The sequence below is a fragment of the Oncorhynchus keta genome, unplaced genomic scaffold, assembly GCF_023373465.1.
Source record: "Oncorhynchus keta strain PuntledgeMale-10-30-2019 unplaced genomic scaffold, Oket_V2 Un_scaffold_3567_pilon_pilon, whole genome shotgun sequence".
In the NCBI taxonomy this organism is placed as follows: domain Eukaryota; kingdom Metazoa; phylum Chordata; class Actinopteri; order Salmoniformes; family Salmonidae; genus Oncorhynchus; species Oncorhynchus keta.
The window spans coordinates 302,027-321,518 of NW_026290921.1; the positions used below are offsets into that span (position 1 = coordinate 302,027).

The window sequence follows — 19,492 nt, forward strand, 5'->3', positions numbered from 1 at the left end:
GCACTGCTGATGTCTGGAACAGGACCCAGAACCACTCAGCACTGCTGATGTCTGGAACAGGACCCAGAACCACTAAGCACTACTGATGTCTGGAACCTCTCCTTCTCTCTCTTTCCTTTTCCTCCCCATCTCTCTCTCTTCTTCACTCGTTCTCTCCTTCTCTCACATTAGACCACATCCAGCTTGGACTCTTTCTCACTGGCCTCTCCTCTTTATCTTCCCCTCTCTCTCCCTTCTGTAACAGGTTAGAGGTTGACATGGTATAGTATCTATGGGTTGTCCCTCACGCTACACATCCTTCTTCCCCTCCTCTCTGTTCTCTCTAAATCTCTAGACCCTGTCCAGACGCTCTTTTCCTCTCCTGCTCTCCTCCTGGCCCTGGGCTAAGCTCTCCAGATGGCACTGCCAGCTCCACAGCCACTCCACATCAAAGGGCCACGGGGCCGAGAAGAAAGGAGAGGAGAGAAGAGAACTTCCGTGTCACCGTGGCCATGACTGATCCAAGTCACACACACACAGACACAAACACACACAGACACTCACACACTGTCATAGATGGATCCACGTAGAACAGACATCATTGACACTCACTGGCAGCTAAGCAAAGCTAACACTGCCACATTTGGGCAGCATTGGTGAAGACCTATTACTTAAAGGAAAGGGTCACCCATTTTTAATGTTATTTTGTTTTTGCATCTCTGAGGATGTTCTATCGATTCCTGGGTCATTTCATGTTTTTATGTGTATCTGCGTTATTGGCGTTTAACCAGGCAGAAATCTGTTTGCCATTACGTACAACCGTGATAAAGTCTCTCTCACTACACTGGAAGTAAATATGAACAGGACTTTTAGATGGTGAAAACATCTATCATACCTGTCAGACTTCAATACTGGCCGATGTCATAACTCGGGAGGATGTCTTCTCTCCAATGAGTCATTGATCATATTTTTACGATATTCCGACCTCGAGAAATGTAGAATTTAACAGAGGGTCACAACAATATTGTTCTCACATATTAGTGTTATTTAACACTTAATTGAAGGAATATGTGATTTTAGGTGGATTTTCCCTTTAATATTGGATATCAATATCTCATCTGCTAGATATGACAATCTGTTTGCATCCTGTTCTGCTTCACTTACAAGGTCTCTTCCATAACACTTGGCCTGATGGCTGAATTACAGTTTGTTTCATTCTAAACTGAGAGTTCTGCCAGGGTGACAATGTGTTTTATGATTCACGATTTCATATCACACATCCCATCAACTCTTCAGGTTGTCTGAAAAAGCTAGATTGGACAGGAGCGATTATTTCAGCAAATTGTGTGAGACACGACAGAAAGGGGGGATAGGTAGTGAGATCGGAAGAGAGAGAATGTTTCTGTTAAAGAGAGAAAGAAAGAGAGAGGGGGAGGCAGAGAGACAGAAGCAGGAAGAGAGAGACAGAGACAGACAGACAGACAGACAGAGAGAGAGAGAGAGAGAGACAGAGACAGAGACAGAGACAGAGACAGAGACAGAGAGAGAGAGAGAGACAGAGACAGAGAGAGACAGAGACGGAGACGGAGAGAGACAGAGACAGAGACAGAGACAGAGACAGAGACAGAGACAGAGAGAGAGAGAGAGACAGAGAGAGAGACAGAGAGAGAGAGAGAGAGAGAAGCAGCCTGTGAATGGGCCAGTGTCTCAGCATGGCCATATGACAGTGATACAACGTCTCCACAGTGGACCGTGGATCCCAGCCAGTGACCTTTACAAAGTCCACTAGAACCAGATCAAACTAGACTGGCCAATAACCAGGAATTACCTTAGTTACCGCGGTTACCTCTACCTCTGAACAATATGCATACAGACTTCTGAAAGAAACTAAGAAAGCAAATACATTTGAAACTGATCTTGTGACCTCTACACAGTCACACACACACACACACACACGCACGCACACAACTCCATCCTTCCAATACACAGACACTCACACAGACACACACACAGACCATATGCACACACACACACGCACTCACGCACACACAATACACACACATCCACTGTACACACACTCCCATTCTGAGTAATACCAACCAAATGGCTCCAAGTGAGTAGAGTACACAGCCCCATGGGAGCTGCAGGGTGCTCAGCCTCCTCCCACACTAAGACACACTACAATAAGACGTCTCACCTCGCCACTACTCCGGCCCACGCTCCCTTCCACTAACCTCTGCTGTGGAGGTGGGCAGAGAAAAGAGGCAAGGAGGCTGGTCACCTGGAAAGCACTGCAGGACAATGAGATACCTGCCGTCAGGTCTTCGTACTGCACAGCGGGATCCCCTGCCGCAGCCCTTTACCCGACCACGGCCCAGCAACCATAAACTAATAGCAGTTTAAATGATAGAAATGTACCATCACAGAGGGACTTCATCATCTTTCCAATAATTCCTTTATAGGGCAAAGGCTTCCTGGGTAATTGATAACTCATCCTGTACTCAAGGCAGTCGGCTTGGCATCGCTTTACGAGATGCTGTTGCAGGAGATTATACTGTGAGATTGAGATGCAAATGTTAGAGTATGATGTTACAGTACAAGTCTCATAGACTGTAGTTTAAATAAATACAAACGGTATTATTAAAGCCCCAATAGCCACAGGAGAGGAATGACACATTTATGTTATACAACAAGCGTGCAATATCACCTCTGCTTAAAATATAAAAGTATGATTGAAGCCCAAATAGTCCCCAGTGAGGTATGATGCAAATATTCATTATCCTTAAACTGAAAAGCTTGCCTAGTGCCTCACACGTACAGCTCATTGAATAAATAAACAGTTGGAGAAAGGCACAGGCATTGAGATCTCTATCATGAAGAGTTAAAAAAGGGATACAAGTATGAATCCCAAGATTTAGGACAAATGATTTGTACCATCTCATGGCAACTCTCAGCAGTCATGCATAAGGTCTCTACATATGACAGAACATTCACTGTCATCCTTGGTGCAGATAAGGTAGCCTCTGACCTCTGTGGTACAGATGAAGCAGTGGGGTCATATTCAGACTAGCTGTTCCCTGCCAGTGCTGTACGGTATGCACTAGGTTTAGACATACATTTTAAAGTGAAAAAATCGGAGTCTCAGTGTCATTCTGTTCCAGTGGAATTGCCCTACTTAATCAACCATACTCTCCTCTCAGTTCAAGCTGAGGTTTCTATTCTATTCTGTTCTATTTTATTTTATTTGATTGTATTCTATTCAGTTCAGTCCATTTCAAGATGAGATGTCTTTACTGTGGTGAGGGGAGATTCAGTGAAGCCTGTGTCCTGTGGGAATTGTTTGCCATATGATAGGAGGTGAGTTCTCAATATCTAAAGAAAAGGCCTAGATATCAAGGGCATTGAACAATGAACCTAACACACTTTCAAACAATGTACCCCACACACTGTACCATATGCACACACACACACACACACACACACACACACACAACTGAGGGAACAGGAACTACAAAAAGCCAGTATATGTCCATCCCATGAGGTTGAGAGAGAGGGAGCATAGACACATCTCCTGGGACGGAGAATCCAACTGGCAGACGTTTCAGATCCCTGGTCTTTCCAAGAACAAGCACTCTGCATGTCCAAGAACACGCGTCTGTTATCATATCATCCCACTTTCAATGTGTGTTGGTGGGCATGGATCATCAGCTCACAGCCCTCAGAGCATTCCACCTTCCAACACATCCACATAGGCCTACAGTCCTATGCATAGCTCACTGCTCCACTCCTGTCTCTCACAAGCTTTCCATGTGAGTTCTGGCATCAAGGTTAGGCTACTCTGCTCATGAGAAGATTCCAGCACATACCATTTGTTGATTGTGACGATTCAGGCTTTGAGGAATAGGCCTATCGCTAATATATCTCCTTTATGGTTTGTTGTCTCTCACTATCGCGTGTAATTAAAGTTGCCTATTTACTCATGTTCAGATAAGAGATCGCATTTGTATATGTTACCAGTAGTATTTATTTACATTCATGCTTAGATAAAGTCATGATGTTGTTTATTTTGTCTGAAATACACTGTTTAGTTTGTCTGAAATACACTGTTTAGTTTGTCTGAAATACACTGTTTAGTTTGTCTGAAATACACTGTTTAGTTTGTCTGAAATACACTGTTTAGTTTGTCTGAAATACACTGTTTAGTTTGTCTGAAATACACTGTTTAGTTTGTCTGAAATACACTGTTTAGTTTGTCTGAAATACACTGTTTAGTTTGTCTGAAATACACTGTTTAGTTTGTCTATAATACACTGTTTAGTTTGTCTGAAATACACTGTTTAGTTTGTCTGAAATACACTGTTTAGTTTGTCTGAAATACACTGTTTAGTATGTAACATTATGACTGCAACTTTGACTGTACAAAAAAAAGTACTGGAACGTTCAATTACACAGAAACGATGCTGCTCAGAATGACCAGTTGAAAAAAGGGGAGGGGTTTGGTAGTGGAATGCTCCACTGCCCTTTAAATACGTCATTCACTCCTCCACACCCATCAAACGGAGCAAACGTACCTCAAAGGCTGTTGAAGAATGTTTTGGGAATAGTGTCGTTCAGTAGAAACCGTCACTCAAAGTAGCAAACTTTTAATCGAATTGAACCAGCCTGACTCTCATGATGGGTGTTCTAGAGTGCACTCGCACGTCTCATGTGTAGCCTAGTGGTGTGCAATGTTTGAGATAATCTATTTTTTGTATAATATAACATTTTGTGCTTTATATGAATTATACTACTTCTAGTTAAAAGTATATTTGTTGTAAAATACATGTTTACGTTGTCTCCTTTGAGCTGTGTTTATTGTTTCATGTATGGATCATCCACCTGTCCTTAGTAGGCCTTTGTCCTAACAGACCATTACCTTAAGCCATTTGGCCTTGTGAGCAGAGAGGCCTGGATATGTATTAACAACGGGCAGTTGCTTTAGCTTTCAGATGTGTGAGATTATACATGTGTACATACTGTATCTTCATGATCACTGTTGCACAGTGGGCCAACAACACTTAATAAAACCACTCCGTCTGCTGGCCCACTCTGAGCTCCAAAACCCAACTAACTAAGCTGCCAGGTCCGTTATTCATAACATTTATTATGTGAGTTCCATTGTATCACTATTATGCCCTAGTAAGTACAGTATAGCAATTGTGGGATACAGACTTCACACCACAGAGATCCTATTAAATGAGTATTCTAATTCCGTATTCTATGCTTCACACTAATAACAGATATGGTTGTTGAACTAGGTTGAACTAGGTTCCATATTGATACCAACAGACTGATGTGTGCATAACTTGGTCCAACCTGACCTTGTAGCTTAATGACCCAGATTTTGTCCTGGTCAGGTCACATGATCATAAAGCGTCTCAGAGGGGAGTGCTGAACTAAGTAGAACCATACAGGGTAACCCTTTTTGGTGCTGGGTAGAACTCTTAGGAGAGGATTTTATCCAGAACCCTCAATGAAGGGTTCTACCAAGAAACCTTCTTTCTTTGGAGGGTCCTTCCTAGAACGGTTCCACCAGTCTTATGGTTTACAGGCCACATCAGACCTGTAAGTCACATTATGGTGGCTTGCAAAGTGATGTGTAATTCCTATTGGAATCCAACCAGAGTAAAGATATCCAACAAGTGGAAGTGCTAATCAACTGAAACCTGTATTCAGCACAACTGCCAGGGAAGGGAAGATGTAATACAATTACTACCTCAAACGTCTAAACTGGAACAACCATCTCAGTAACGGGTGCAATACATCCAATTACTAACAGATTGAATTAGTTTAAAAACCTGTATGCTATGTATCTTTGTGTAGCATAAAATGAATCAACCAACCAATATAAAAACACAGATTTTACAGTAAAAAAATCAATTCTGAAAATATCCCTGCAATAGAGCATGATGGGAAATATTACACACACTGAGTGTACAAAACATTAAGGACACCTGCTACCTGCTCTTTCCATGACATGATCCCTTATTGATGTCACTTGTTTATACTACTTCAATCAGTGTAGATGAAGGAAAGGAGAGGAGACAGGTTAAAGAAGGATTTTTAAGCATTGAAACAATTGAGACATGAGTGGTGGGTGTGTGCCGTCTAGAGGGTGAATGGACAAGACAACAGATGGAAGTGCCTTTGAACAGGGTATGGTAGTAGGTGTGTGTGTGCCGTCTAGAGGGTGAATGGACAAGACAACAGATGGAAGTGCCTTTGAACAGGGTATGGTAGTAGGTGTGTGTGTGCCGTCTAGAGGGTGAATGGACAAGACAACAGATGGAAGTGCCTTTGAACAGGGTATGGTAGTAGGTGTGTGTGTGCCGTCTAGAGGGTGAATGGACAAGACAACAGATGGAAGTGCCTTTGAACAGGGTATGGTAGTAGGTGTGTGTGTGCCGTCTAGAGGGTGAATGGACAAGACAACAGATGGAAGTGCCTTTGAACAGGGTATGGTAGTAGGTGTGTGACCTAGAGGGTGAATGGACAAGACACCCTTTGAACAGGGTATGGTAGTATCCTAGAGGGTGAATGGACCAACTTTGAACAGGGTATGGTAGTACTGTGTGAAAATGGACAAGCCAGCAGATGGAAGTGCCTTTGAACAGGGTATGGTAGTACGTCTAGAGGGTGAATGGACAAGACAACAGATGGAAGTGCCTTTGAACAGGGTATGGTAGTAGGTGTGAGTCCATGGACAAGACAACAGATGGAACTTTGAACAATACCACCACCAAAGGACATCCAGCCAAGGACACAACTGTGTGAAAATGGGCCAGCATCCCTGTGGAACGCTTTAGACACCTTGTAAGGCAACTCAATATTAGGAAGGTGTCCTTAATGTTTTGTACACACAGAGTGTGGTTCTAAGTAGAACCCTTCTTGCCTCCCAAAAAATCATCAAAGAACCCTTTCTTCAAAAAACAGTTCTTAGGATGTTAAGGGTTCTAGGTAGAACCCTTTGCCTTACAAATAACCCTTGTCTTCTAAAACAGGTTCTTCTGATCAAAATGGTTCTTGGTAGAATCCCATCTCTGCAAAAAACTTATGAAACAATTTTTTCGAAGAGTGTAGGATCAATTTAGCTTTTTATATTATACTGAATCAGATTACATGGACAGGGAGGACCTGAACCTAGATCCACACTCCTACTCTGAGGTGCTGTGAGAATACCAACCCTGGCCTTATGAATCACTCCTGGCCTTATGAATCACTCCTGGCCTTATGAATCACTGTCCTATAGAGTGCATCTAAACATCTACCCTCTCCATTTAATTTCAATAGTGGTAAATTGGTGATAAATCAGTGGACTCTCCAGCGTTTAGCCCATCGTGTGGCAGTGCAGCCTGGTGGTGTGGACTGACAGTTAATTAAGGCTTCAGACCTGCCCCCTGGAGCATCGCTACTCTGTACCGTGACCCTGTGCTGTGACAGAGCTAACATGAGAAGGGCACAGGGACGCTAGAGGCTCCGAGGCCAGGCACCGACCTTAGGAGGTGAGAGGGGGGAGCAGCACTACCTCTCTTTTCATTACAATGTACATGCACACTCTCTCTCCCTCCATTCCCCTCATTCTCTCTCTCCCTACTGAACCTGTACTCTCTCTCCCTCTATTCCCCTCATTCTCTCTCCCTCCATTCCCCTCATTCTCTCTCCCTCCTTTTAACTCATTCTCTCTCCCTCCATTTAACTCATTCTCTCTCCCTCCATTTAACTCATTCTGTCTCCCTCAATTCCCCTCATTCTCTCTCCCTCCATTCCCCTCATTCTCTCTCCCTCCATTCCCCCCATTCTCTCTCCCTCCATTCCCCTCATTCTCTCTCCCTCCCCCTCATTCTCTCCCTCCATCCCCTCATTTCTCTCCCTCCATTCCCCTCATTCTCTCTCCCTCCATTCCCCTCATTCTCTCTCCCTCCATTCCCCTCATTCTCTCTCCCTCCATTCCCCTCATTCTCTCTCCCTCCATTCCCCTCATTCTCTCTCCCTCCATTCCCCTCATTCTCTCTCCCTCCATTCCCCTCATTCTCTCTCCCTCCATTCCCCTCATTCTCTCTCCCTCCATTCCCCTCATTCTCTCTCCCTCCATTCCCCTCATTCTCTCTCCCTCCATTCCCCTCATTCTCTCTCCCTCCATTCCCCTCATTCTCTCTCCCTCCATTCCCCTCATTCTCTCTCCCTCCATTCCCCTCATTCTCTCTCCCTCCATTCCCTCATTCTCTCTCCTCCATTCCCCTCATTCTCTCTCTCCCTCCATTCCCCTCATTCTCTCTCCCTCCATTCCCCTCATTCTCTCTCCCTCCATTCCCTCATTCTCTCTCTCCATTCCCCCATCTCCCTCCATTCCCCCATTCTCTCTCCCTCCATTCCCCTCATTCTCTCTCCCTCCATTCCCCTCATTCTCTCTCCCTCCATTCCCCTCATTCTCTCTCCCTCCATTACCCTCATTCCCTCTCCTGCACTATTTCCTTCCTTATTTTGAAAAATGTCACAATACTTTGATTTGACCTGATGTATTTGTTTAGCCTCTAGTCTTATTTTTGTGTCTTAGGCCAGGGTTCTTAAACTTGAGCCCCAAATGACAAATTGTCATCCCATGACCCAACTTAAGGATGGTGTAGAAGTATTGTAGTGACTGACCTTTGACATGCCCAGGGCCCCCCTTTGGTCCTGAACCATAGCCTAGGGCAGGGTTTCTTAAACTATTTACCTTTATGGAGTTTAAACTGCTACTATGGAGTTCTCTCATTCCAGTTTCCCTGGCCAGTATGTTTGTCCTTGGCAACATGGGTAAGGAGTGATTTCGGTGCCACCAGAAATTGAATGTAAATTCTCATTTGTTTTGCACAAATTGAAACAGTTAACTGTTTCATGACTGTTCAGTCTTTTAATTCTATTCCAATTCAATATTTATTTATAGGCTATGTTATTGTATTGTTTTCAAGCTTACTGAAGTTAATTAAACTTGGATGCATTTGGTTTGAAAACAGTCTGGTACTTTGTCTGCCAGGAAAGGTAGATGGAAACAGTGAAACACTATGGTGAGCTGGCTGTACCAAGTGGTTCCTGAATCTAATGTTTAATGTTCTTATGAATGTGGCTCTAGTACCTCAAATACTACCTCAACACTCCATTCCTGAACTCTCAGCAACATGCACAAGGAAGACAACATGCACTAAGGAATGCTTTTCAGCTTCCAGGAATTGTGTGCAGATACATGGGGCTGTGCATTATGTTGAACCATGAGGCGGTGGATGAATGGCACGACAATGGGCCTCACGATGCCCAACTGCACTGGATAGATTCTCAGGGATGTAACCAATTTGTGGAGTTTGTGGAGTTTTTGTGTGCGTATGCATGCGTTTCTGGGATGTTATTTCAGTTCATTAAACATGGGACATGTTTGGTTTAGTATTGCTTTGGAGCCCTAAACACAAGATGATTAATCCTACTGTTCAAATGTAACAAAACAATGTACACAACTGTTGCTTTATATAATAACACAAGAGAATGTGCCCCACTGCATGGCTTAAACGTCACTAAATGCAACTATAGGCTGTCACACTTGACACTACGCAATGACCGTAACCAAGCCACTACTTCTCCAGGTGGAAAATATTTTCTGTGGGATTTTCAGAAAAGCAAACTAGGTGCATCTTCTATATGCTTGGCTGTGAAATGTCATACATGGTAGTAGCCAATTTTGAATCGTCTCCAATTAAGAGTGAATGTCCATTCTGAGCACACCGCGTGAAGGCCCACTCATTGTCATAAGCTACTGTAAAAGTGATATATATATATATGTCAATATTATCGCACAGACTAATGTAGTTAACTTACTACTTTCAGTAGGCTATACTATTGGTTATACTATTGCGACTTAAACAATCCAAGCATATCTGAAATGCAGCCATATACGAAACTGTCATTTTGCACACCATGTTGAAGAGGAGCCTCACGAAGACTGGTAGCCCAAGATGTGCTCATTAAAAAGGCACACCGTAACATTAATTCAGGACCATGGACCGAAGGCTATCGCCAGTCTGTGCTCTGAAAGGGTAACGTTAGCTGCCAATTTCGGCACCAACAAGGTGAACCTGTCAGACCACAGGAGCACCTGCCAGGGCTCACCTCACCGCACAACCAGTAGTCTACATTGGTCATTGTCCCTATACCATCATATGACGCAAAGCTGTAGATCTAGCAATTAGTCTCATGTGCAACAGCTTTGCTTCCGTCCCTCGCCCCTACCTGGGCTCAAACCAGACACCTTCTGTACACCAAGTCACCCTCGAAACACTGTTACCCATCGCTCCACAAAAGCCGTGGCCCTTGCAGAGCAAGGGAAACTAGTACTTCAAGGTCTCAAGCGAAACCACCGATTTGAAACGCTATTAGCGCGCACCCCACTAACTAGCTAACCATTTAACACTGGTTACACATGCAAGCAATGACAATCGCATATCTAAAAGATGCATTGCAGTAAAAAGCAAAGGCCTAAACTCTAGTTTGCATAAAATCTGCCGAACAACCAGTACATGAGGGAATTGTATTAACTCTGGCACGGCAGCCAGGGCCATAAAGTTGTAGTTGCCCATTTTAGAGTTGCTGTGTTGAACCTCAGACCTTTCTGAGCCATTCTCCTTCCTGTTGAAATGTACTTGGCAGGTCACGCTCAAATGCCAGCTGGGCTTTTCGTTGACCTGACATGCTGCATCTCTTCACTGAATACGTTCTTCAGGGTGGAGAGTGTTTGCACATTGCTGTGATGTCCCTAATTTTTCAGTGCCAACTGCACTCTGCATTACTGACAAAGGCCCGCCATATCTTTTGAAGAACTGAGTGGGGTTCGCTGGCAGCGGTTGCGATTTTACTTTGCGTCACTCTTGATGGGCCAATATTAAATTTGCTGCTAGGCTCTCAACCTTGACGGTTGGGCCAGCAAGTTGCTCGACATCGCTCTCTGTGAAAGTCCATTGGATCCCACCCAGTGCGGGGTCAAATTAGCTTCCTAAATAAGGTAAAGGGAGTACCTTAATTACATTGCATGGCAAGGTTCCCAATCAGAATGCATTTTCAGATGTTAATATTACATCCCCCAGATCATGAGCGCAGCCAGCATATAGCCTCTGTCCCGTCTGCACTACTGGCAGGCCTTTCGGCACTACATTGGTAAAACCGGGCCAATGTAATTCATAATACTTCATGGGGCAACAACTGAGGGAGGGCACATTCTTTCTGGGGTCCATGCCCAGCTTATCCACCCCATAGAACCGGCCCTGCCAAGGAGACTTCTACATGCATCTATCTAAACTGGAACCACCATCTCAATAACTCATGCATTAAGTGCAACTCCTAAGATTTGGGTTTGCTTAGAAAAATGTGCTTTCCTTGTAGTAGAAGAGCAATCAATGTACATGCAGAAACATGTTTATTAAAATAAACTGAGTTTAACTGCAATATTAATTTGATTCAGTTTCAAATAATTTTATAAATGACATTTGTGCACTACACATTCAAATATTGAATTTCACGTTCTGAATACAAAACCAATGAACATTTCTGGTGGCACTGAAGTAACTCCATCTGCTATGCTTCCTGTCATTTTGGGCTATTGCCAACACTGTCACTTAAATAGTATTTTATGATGTTATGACAGTATAAATCTAAATGTTTATCAACTCATGTCATGTTAAATTATCACGTTATTATATTAAACCTAACTTAATGAGCTACCTGAAGCTGAATGTCTACACTTTCTATCCAGCCCTGATCCTGTGTGAGCAGGCTAGAGCCAATACCCCCAATATTCCTGGAGCCTATGTACCCCAATGTAACAAGGCCCTCCCAAAGCAGTGCAACGGCTCTACAGGATACTGCTGGTTTGTTAACACCGAGGGACAGATGTCGTCTAACCACCACTCCAGGCTCTCACATTCCATGTGTAGTGAGACTGGTAGGTGTCAAGCATGTGTACTGTCATATCACAATTTGAATATATTATAATCAGATTGATATACTATTACATTACCAGTTGGCATAATACCCCAATTAATGGAATGTTGTAATTATTGTCCTTCAGTCCCTGAGCAACCAGAACAAGTCCCAAGCAGCCAGAAGCTCTCAGAAGACTTCAAGACCCAGTGTTAATGAGGTAGCAGGACCTGTTAACCAATACCCCTGTGGGTTGCCCTTATGGGTTCCAAAGGCCTCTCAGAATGTTGGACCTCCTATGGGTGGCAGCCCAGACACATCCACCCATCTCCAGAATCCACTGGTGGCCAGCAAGGTAAAGGAAACACATCTCCCTCTGCTGCTGAGCAGCAAGAACCGGCCCCATGGATCAAGCAGTGTGTTGGGCCCCATCAGCTGCCACGATCCTATTCTACCGCCACCCAGCATTATTTTTCAGAACCATAACGACTATGAACGAGGCAGTGGTTTTCTCCAACACCCTCTACTCCCCAGGAGACACAGCCCAGCCCTCTGTTAGTGTTGTATCCCATGATATCAGTAAACCTGTGCCTAACCAGCCTCTCCTTAGACCAAGTGCTGGATCCAAAGGAGCGCAGTATCCTATCCTCCGCTACTGTTACAACTACATGTGTACAGTAGTCTAATTTGGATGACTGACAAATGTTTCTCCCCACAGACATTGGCAATTGATGCATGAATGATGGGCTTTAAGGGAAGTGTGAGCGTGTATGGCATTCCAGATGTGATTTGCTTTGATTACTTGGTACTAATGTTTTCTACATCCTATAGTTTCTACATGACGTTCATCCCCCTTGGTGATGCGCGAATGTCCAATAAACTTTTGGCATGGAATTATATTTTGCTGTTCTGAATGCAATGGTTACTTTGGGAACTTAGATTTGCTATTGCTTACAATCGACCAGTCAGTTTTCCTTTACCCTTCCCCATAGTTACAATTTGACTCCGAGAGATTCAAACACACAATTACATTTCAGATACTGGGAACTTGGGTATTGCTGTAAATCCTTCACTAACTTTTCCAACCAGTCTTAAAGTGACTAATCAAAGGCCTCCAGCTGTGACTAGAGAACTGATACCGTTGGTATTTAGTCATATTAAGTGGCTCTGCATGCACATTAATTCATCAAACAGAATGTGAAAGTGCACTGACAAAGGCAGTGTACTGTAGTTGAACTTTTCTGTGGAAGACTGTTAGCGAATGCCATATTTGGGAGAAGCCTGAAAAGGGGCAATGCTGCACTTTTGAAGTAAATTTGAGAACACTGGCCCCATCCACGTTTTTGCCAGATATTAAGAGTTACTGAGGAAGAGTGAATAATGACCTGATTATCAACAAGCTATAAGAAAGAAGCATCTTGTCTGAACAATAATGAGAATAGAATTATGGTATGATGGGTTTACACTTCAGGAGAACAGACTGCATAAAGTATACATGTAAGAGCAGTTAAATCTCCAGCCAGTGATTAGCCAGTCATCACCTCACTGTCTGGACGGAACAGTTTAACACACTCAATGAGCCCTACTAGACTACACACAATGTCTAAACTGTTGTCTATGGGGAAGTACTTTGGTGCTGGTGGATTCAGAAGCCTTCACTGACTGTATCCTTGCTCTTGGAAGAATAGCAGACATTGTTGCACTCTGAGCAGGGCTTTGAGATGTACAGTAACCATAAAAGGAACAAGCAGCTGGCATCTTCACTTGTAGATTGCTAGTGAATTTGACATCAACCAAACTGGCTTGTGGACAGTTCAACATCCTTGTACAGTGGTATGACTATTAATGATTAACTGTTGGTACTGGAACTATAGGAAGTGCATCATACAGTATATGGAAAGTGGATACCTAATGCTAAGCTAACATGAGTGTACACCTGTAAATTACTGTACATCACTAGCGGTTCTGGGGGCAGGGGCGACCAGTGCCCCTGTGACAATTTTGGAACCCCTTGTGGCCACCCTAAATGTGGAGTATGAAATCATTTTTACACAGCAGAAATTAGTTATCGTTCTCTACATCTGTTATTAGACAGTGGCAATGATGATGATTATGAACAAGGTCTTTTGCCTGCATCCAGTGAAGAAAATGATAATGTAACTGGCCCCTCTAAAAGTACAACTGGCCCCAGCTTGCACCCCGAAATGGTCTAGAACCGCCACTGCTGTACACATGCAAATATGAGTGTAAACATGTACACATAGGCAGAACACTGGGTTACCTTGGCACTGGAATCCTTGTTTCCCAAATCCCCTGTGAAAAGAAGTGAGAAGGAGCAGTGAGTGACAGCAGGACAGATAGTGGTCTTACCTGTACTTCTGATGCTCCAAGTCATACAGTAGGGTCCCACTGGGACCACTGTCATTCAACACATTTCAACACATCAATGTGTCAACATTGGATCAATTTGGATTTGCAAAAAGTCTTAAGGGCATTTAGTTCATTTAAAAAACAACCTAAATCAAATGATGTGAAATGTTTTGAATTCATGTTGACATCTTAACCAAATGTAAACTAATTAGATGACCTGACATCTGTGCCCAGTGGGGTAGATCTGGTCCAGGGGCAGTAGTGAGCTTTCCTCAACTAGTAAAGGAAAGCACACTAATGCACTGGACCAGAGCTAGCAGTGGGGTTATTGCTATATCATTTGATGGTACTCATTTACAGTAGATGGAGTTTAGACGTTTCCAGGCTATAAGACATGGCATGGACAAGGCATGGAAAGATCTGTGGCACAGGTACAATGGATTGAGAGTTCAGACTTCTCCAGGCTATAATATTACTCCAGTGCTAGCCTCTCTACACTGGCTTCCTGTCAAAGCAAGGGCTGATTTTAAGGTTTCACTGCTAACCTACAAAGCATTACATGGGCTTGCTCCTACCTATCTCTCTGATTTGGTCCTGCCGTACACCTACCGTACGCTACGGTACACTAAATTTCTAAGCAAACAGCTAGGCAGGGCTTTCTCACAAGACGGTCTGCCTACCCATGTCAGGCCTCCTTTAATTGTCCCATATGAAGTGTAGTCTGGCCCAGGAGTGGGAGGGTGACAGGAAAGGCTCTGGAGCAAACAGCTGGAGGGGCTGAGTCACTGGCTTACTTTTCTCTCATGCCGTCCCTAGAGCGTCACCATTTTTCACTGTTGTGGTCAACGGGATCTTTGTGGGCTATACTAGCCTTGTCCCAGTTGGTGGTTGATATCCCTCAGCTGTGCTTTGGAGTGGGTGGGGTTAAGCAAAGTGTCTCCTGTCCCCTCCTGTCTCAGGTCTCAAGTTTGTGTCGGGGGGCCAGTTTGTTTAAGTCTTTAACTGAAGTGCGTTCTCTAATCTCTCGGAGGACCTGAGCCCTAGTGGGTCATGATGACTCCTTGCTGTTGATGCTGCTGCTCCAGTAGTGAGCCCTAGGACCATGCCCCCTACCTGACATGATGTCTCCTTGTTGTCCCCAGTCCACCTGGATGCTGCTGCTCCAGTTTCAACTGTTCTGCCTTACTATTATTCGACCATGCTGGTCTCTGGATGAACAAACCGCCACCCCCTTGCTCTCTCTGCCTGGCCGGAGTTCTGTTCCACTGGGAATCTGCCTCTAACCCACAGGGGCTGAGTCACTGGCTTACTACTGGGGCATTGCGTCCCTGCAGGGGTTTCACCTGGCTGGGTTTGACAGCACTTTGTGGTCATCCTGCAGCCCACCAGCTATACTCAGTTGCCTCAGGATGGTAAGCTTGGTGGTTGCTAGATATCCCTCAGTGTGTGGGAGCTGTTTTTGGAAGGTGAATGGCGAGCTTCATATGATTTTACGAGCACTAGGACCATGCCCCAGGTTCTGATTGCTGAGTTGGCCTGCTGCTGCTTCACACCTGACATGATGTCTCCTTGTTGTCCCCAGTCCACCTTTTGGAAGGTATGCTGGCACATGTGAAATGAACTGTTCGCATCATGGAATTTATTGAACATTTCTAACTATTACATCCAATTAATTTAATAACAGAAGGTATCATTTGAATTAATAAATTTATACATTTGATGAGGATAAGCGCCTAATAGGCTAATTATAAGGTTCTAATATCTGACAGTGCCTCTGAAAAACCATTTACCACTTTACATAAAAGGCAACTATTTTGCATAATTCAAAACAACAAATAGGGTAAACAAGGAAATACAATAACACGACCGGAATGACGAGAGCGCACCAACTTTTCCTCTCCCCTTTCACACAATGACGGGTGCGCAAGAGCATTGATGCTTACCATATGAAGTCTGTGCAATGACTGCAGAATGTTGGTTGCTTGAAAAACCTGGCAGTAAATTTGTGATTTTTGACTTCATGCACGTTTTTCTGCCGCAGAGCACCTTTGCGGGCGAAACGGTTCCCAACCGCAGCTGAGTCGCTATAATGTAAAAGATGATGATCAGCCATTGCAGAAAAAAAGTAGGCTACACGGTCGTACGGTTCAGTTTTACTCCAAAGGTATCTTCACTTGTATTTCTACACGCTCACTAAAATACTATAGGCTACCGCAACTGCGAAATAGCCACTGGACAGCGGGTTTCCCTTTTTGCTAGAGCCACCGATGAGCGCTTCTTTTTCATTCCAAGTGACGTCAATAATATGATATCCAGTGTTGAACTGCAGCTGTTGGAAATTGCAAGTCAGCATTGCCATCATGTGGATGAGGTTTATTACTACAGTGGTAGGCTATTCCAGGAAATAATCTGTATTTAGGCTAGCTCATAAAGGTAGACCTATATAATTTCTGGTAACAAATATGTTTGTACCTGGGACAATCCCAGTTCAACCTTTTGTTTCCAAAATCTACCTCTGTTGCACAGACCACTTTCTTTAGTTTCATCGTGAGCAGGCTGCATGACCTTGCCTCGCCACATCGATTTCTAGGTCGTTCCACCAATTCGGTGCCTTTTAAAATGTGCGATTTGGTGAAAGAATCTTTGGATTACACCTCATTGTAACATTCTGCCATAAAGAGCACATGTTCAATAATTTGTAAAAACTTTTCCCATCTCAAGAGGTAAAAAAGACTAAAGTAAGTACCTAATTAAGTGCCAAATAAAGTAATAGGTTTGACCATAACATTTTAAATCTAATTTTAAATCAGCCATGAATCCCATTGTGACGGGGAATTGGAAGCTTGTTGTGTGCAAGAGGGAGGTGCAAGCTTCACACGAGAAAATGAAATTGTTAAAAAGTTTCTAGCCTGTCTATCTATGGGTAACAGAATTTACATGTTCTCAACTCACCCAGTTTTCCACTACAAAACACCAGAAAATTGCCAAAAAGAGTAGAACCATCCCACCTGCTTTTACATTATGATTTGACTATCAGATGTAACATGTTTATTTTGAAAACAAATATTTAAAAGGGAATAGTTTTACCATATTAAAACAAGAGTTCAGGTTACATAACAGGGTTGACACTAAAATGAGGGAATTCTTTTAAACCTTAAAATGAATCATTAATCACATGAAATAAATACTCTTCAAGAATGACTTTATCAAAGCAACTAGGGCTTTACAATGATGTGAAAACTTGGAGAAACGTTTGGGTTAAGAACCTTCCTGGAAGTCAGAGGGATGACATAATGCTGAATTTTTAACAAGTGTTTATTCATATAAAACATTTGATAGAATTTTCCATGTGGTCTATATTCATTGAATATAACACATTCATTATTGGTGCCCAATTTCTACTTACAATATCAAAGGCATACAAAATAAACTCCTTTATTTGAACGACCTAATGAATAAAGAATGGCATTGCTTGCTGAAAAAACATGTTCAATCACTTTCGCAAACCAAACCAGCTAGCCCTATAAATAGTACACCAAATTCATGATATTGATAATAGGCCTAAACATTTCCATTACAAAAATAAAAAAGACAATATGCTATTAATATCATGATTTTGGTTTACCATGTAAACTCAGCAAAAAAATAAACCTTTTTAAGGACCCTGTCTTTCAAAGATAATTCTTAAAAATCCAAAAATAACTCTTCACAGAAAAGGGTAAAGGGTTTAAACGCTGTTTCCCATGCTTGTTCAATGAACCATAAACAATTAATGAACATGCACCTGTGGAACTGTCATTAAGACACTAACAGCTTACACACGGTAGGCAATTAAGGGCAGTTATGAACACTTAGGACACTAAAGAGGCCTTTCTACTGACTCTGAAAAACACCAAAAGAAAGATGCCCAGGTCCCTACTCATCTGCGTGAACGTGGCTAAGGCATGCTGCACGGAGGCATGAGGACTGCAGATGTGGCCAGGGCAATGAATTGCAATGTCTGTACTTTGAGACACCTAAGACAGTGCTACAGGGGGACACCTGATCGTCCTCGCAGTGGCAGACCACGTGTCACAACACTTGCACAGGATCGGTACAGCCGAACATCACACCTGCGGGACAGGTACAGGATGGCAACAACAACTGCCCGAGTTACACCAGGAACACACAATCTCTCCATCAGCGCTCAGACTGTCTACAATAGGCTGAGAGGCTGGACTGAGGGCTTGTAGGCCTGTTGTAAGGCAGGTCCTCACCAGACATCACCGGCAACGACATTGCCTATGGGCACAAACCCACCGTCGCTGGAACGGACAGGACTAGCAAAAAGTGCTCTTCACTGACGAGTCGCGGTTTTGTCTCACCAGGGGTGATGGTCGGATTCACGTTTATCGTCAACGGAATGAGCATACACTGAGGTCTGTACTCTGGAGCGGGATCGGGTGGAGGTGGAGGGTCCGTCATGGTCTGGGGCAGTGTGTCACAGCATCATCGGACTGAGCTTGTTGTCATTACAGGCAATCTCAACGCTGTGCGTTATTGGGAAGACATCCTCCTCCCTCATGTGGTACCCCTCCTGCAGTATCATCCTGACATGACCCCCAGCATGACAATGCCACCAGCCATACTGCTCGCTCTGTGCGTGATTTCCTGCAAGACAGGAATGTCAGTGTTCTGCCATGGCCAGCGAAGAGCCTGGATCTCAATCCCATTGAGCACATCTGGGACCTGTTGGATCGGAGGGTGAGGGATAGGGCCATTCCCCCAGAAATGTCCGGCAACTTACAGGTGCCTTGGTGGGAGAGTGGGGTAACATCTCACATCAAGAAAATCTGGTGCAGTCCATGAGGAGGAGATGCACTGCAGTACTTAATGCAGCTGGTGGCCACACCAGATACTGACTGTTACCTTTGATTTTGACCCCTCCTTTGTTCAGGGACACATTATTCCATTTCTGTTCATCACATGTCTGTGGAACTTGTTCAGTTTATGTCTCAGTTGTTGAATCTTATGTTCATACAAATATTTACACATGTTAAGTTTGCTGAAGATAAACGCAGATGACAGTGAGAGGACGTTTATTTTTTTTGCTGACTTTATGTATAGTGTAGAATGTTATGTGGAATTTTTGAAAATGCTAAAATGTACTCTGGGGGGTGGAGTGTAC

At 43.6% G+C, this 19,492-nt stretch overlaps 2 protein-coding genes across 13 annotated transcripts in view; one reads left to right on the top strand and one right to left on the bottom strand.

Moving 5' to 3' along the window:
* LOC127928727 (protein kinase C alpha type-like) overlaps positions 1-16,561 on the bottom strand; it is a 303,595-nt gene extending 287,034 nt beyond the window's left edge. Inside the window, exons 1-2 of one of the 2 annotated variants that reach the window (XM_052516023.1) lie at positions 16,269-16,561; positions 14,237-14,268 (exon numbers count right to left, since the gene is read on the bottom strand). In XM_052516023.1, coding sequence (XP_052371983.1) covers positions 14,237-14,268; positions 16,269-16,438 — 202 coding nt within the window. In that variant the 5' untranslated portion in view covers positions 16,439-16,561. The remainder of the gene's footprint in view (positions 1-14,236; positions 14,269-16,268) is intronic. The other variant, XM_052516022.1, reaches the window with a different exon arrangement.
* Positions 1-19,492, top strand: part of cep112 (centrosomal protein 112) — a 315,718-nt gene that overhangs the window by 44,193 nt on the left and 252,033 nt on the right. The gene's annotated exons all lie outside the window — the stretch shown is intronic.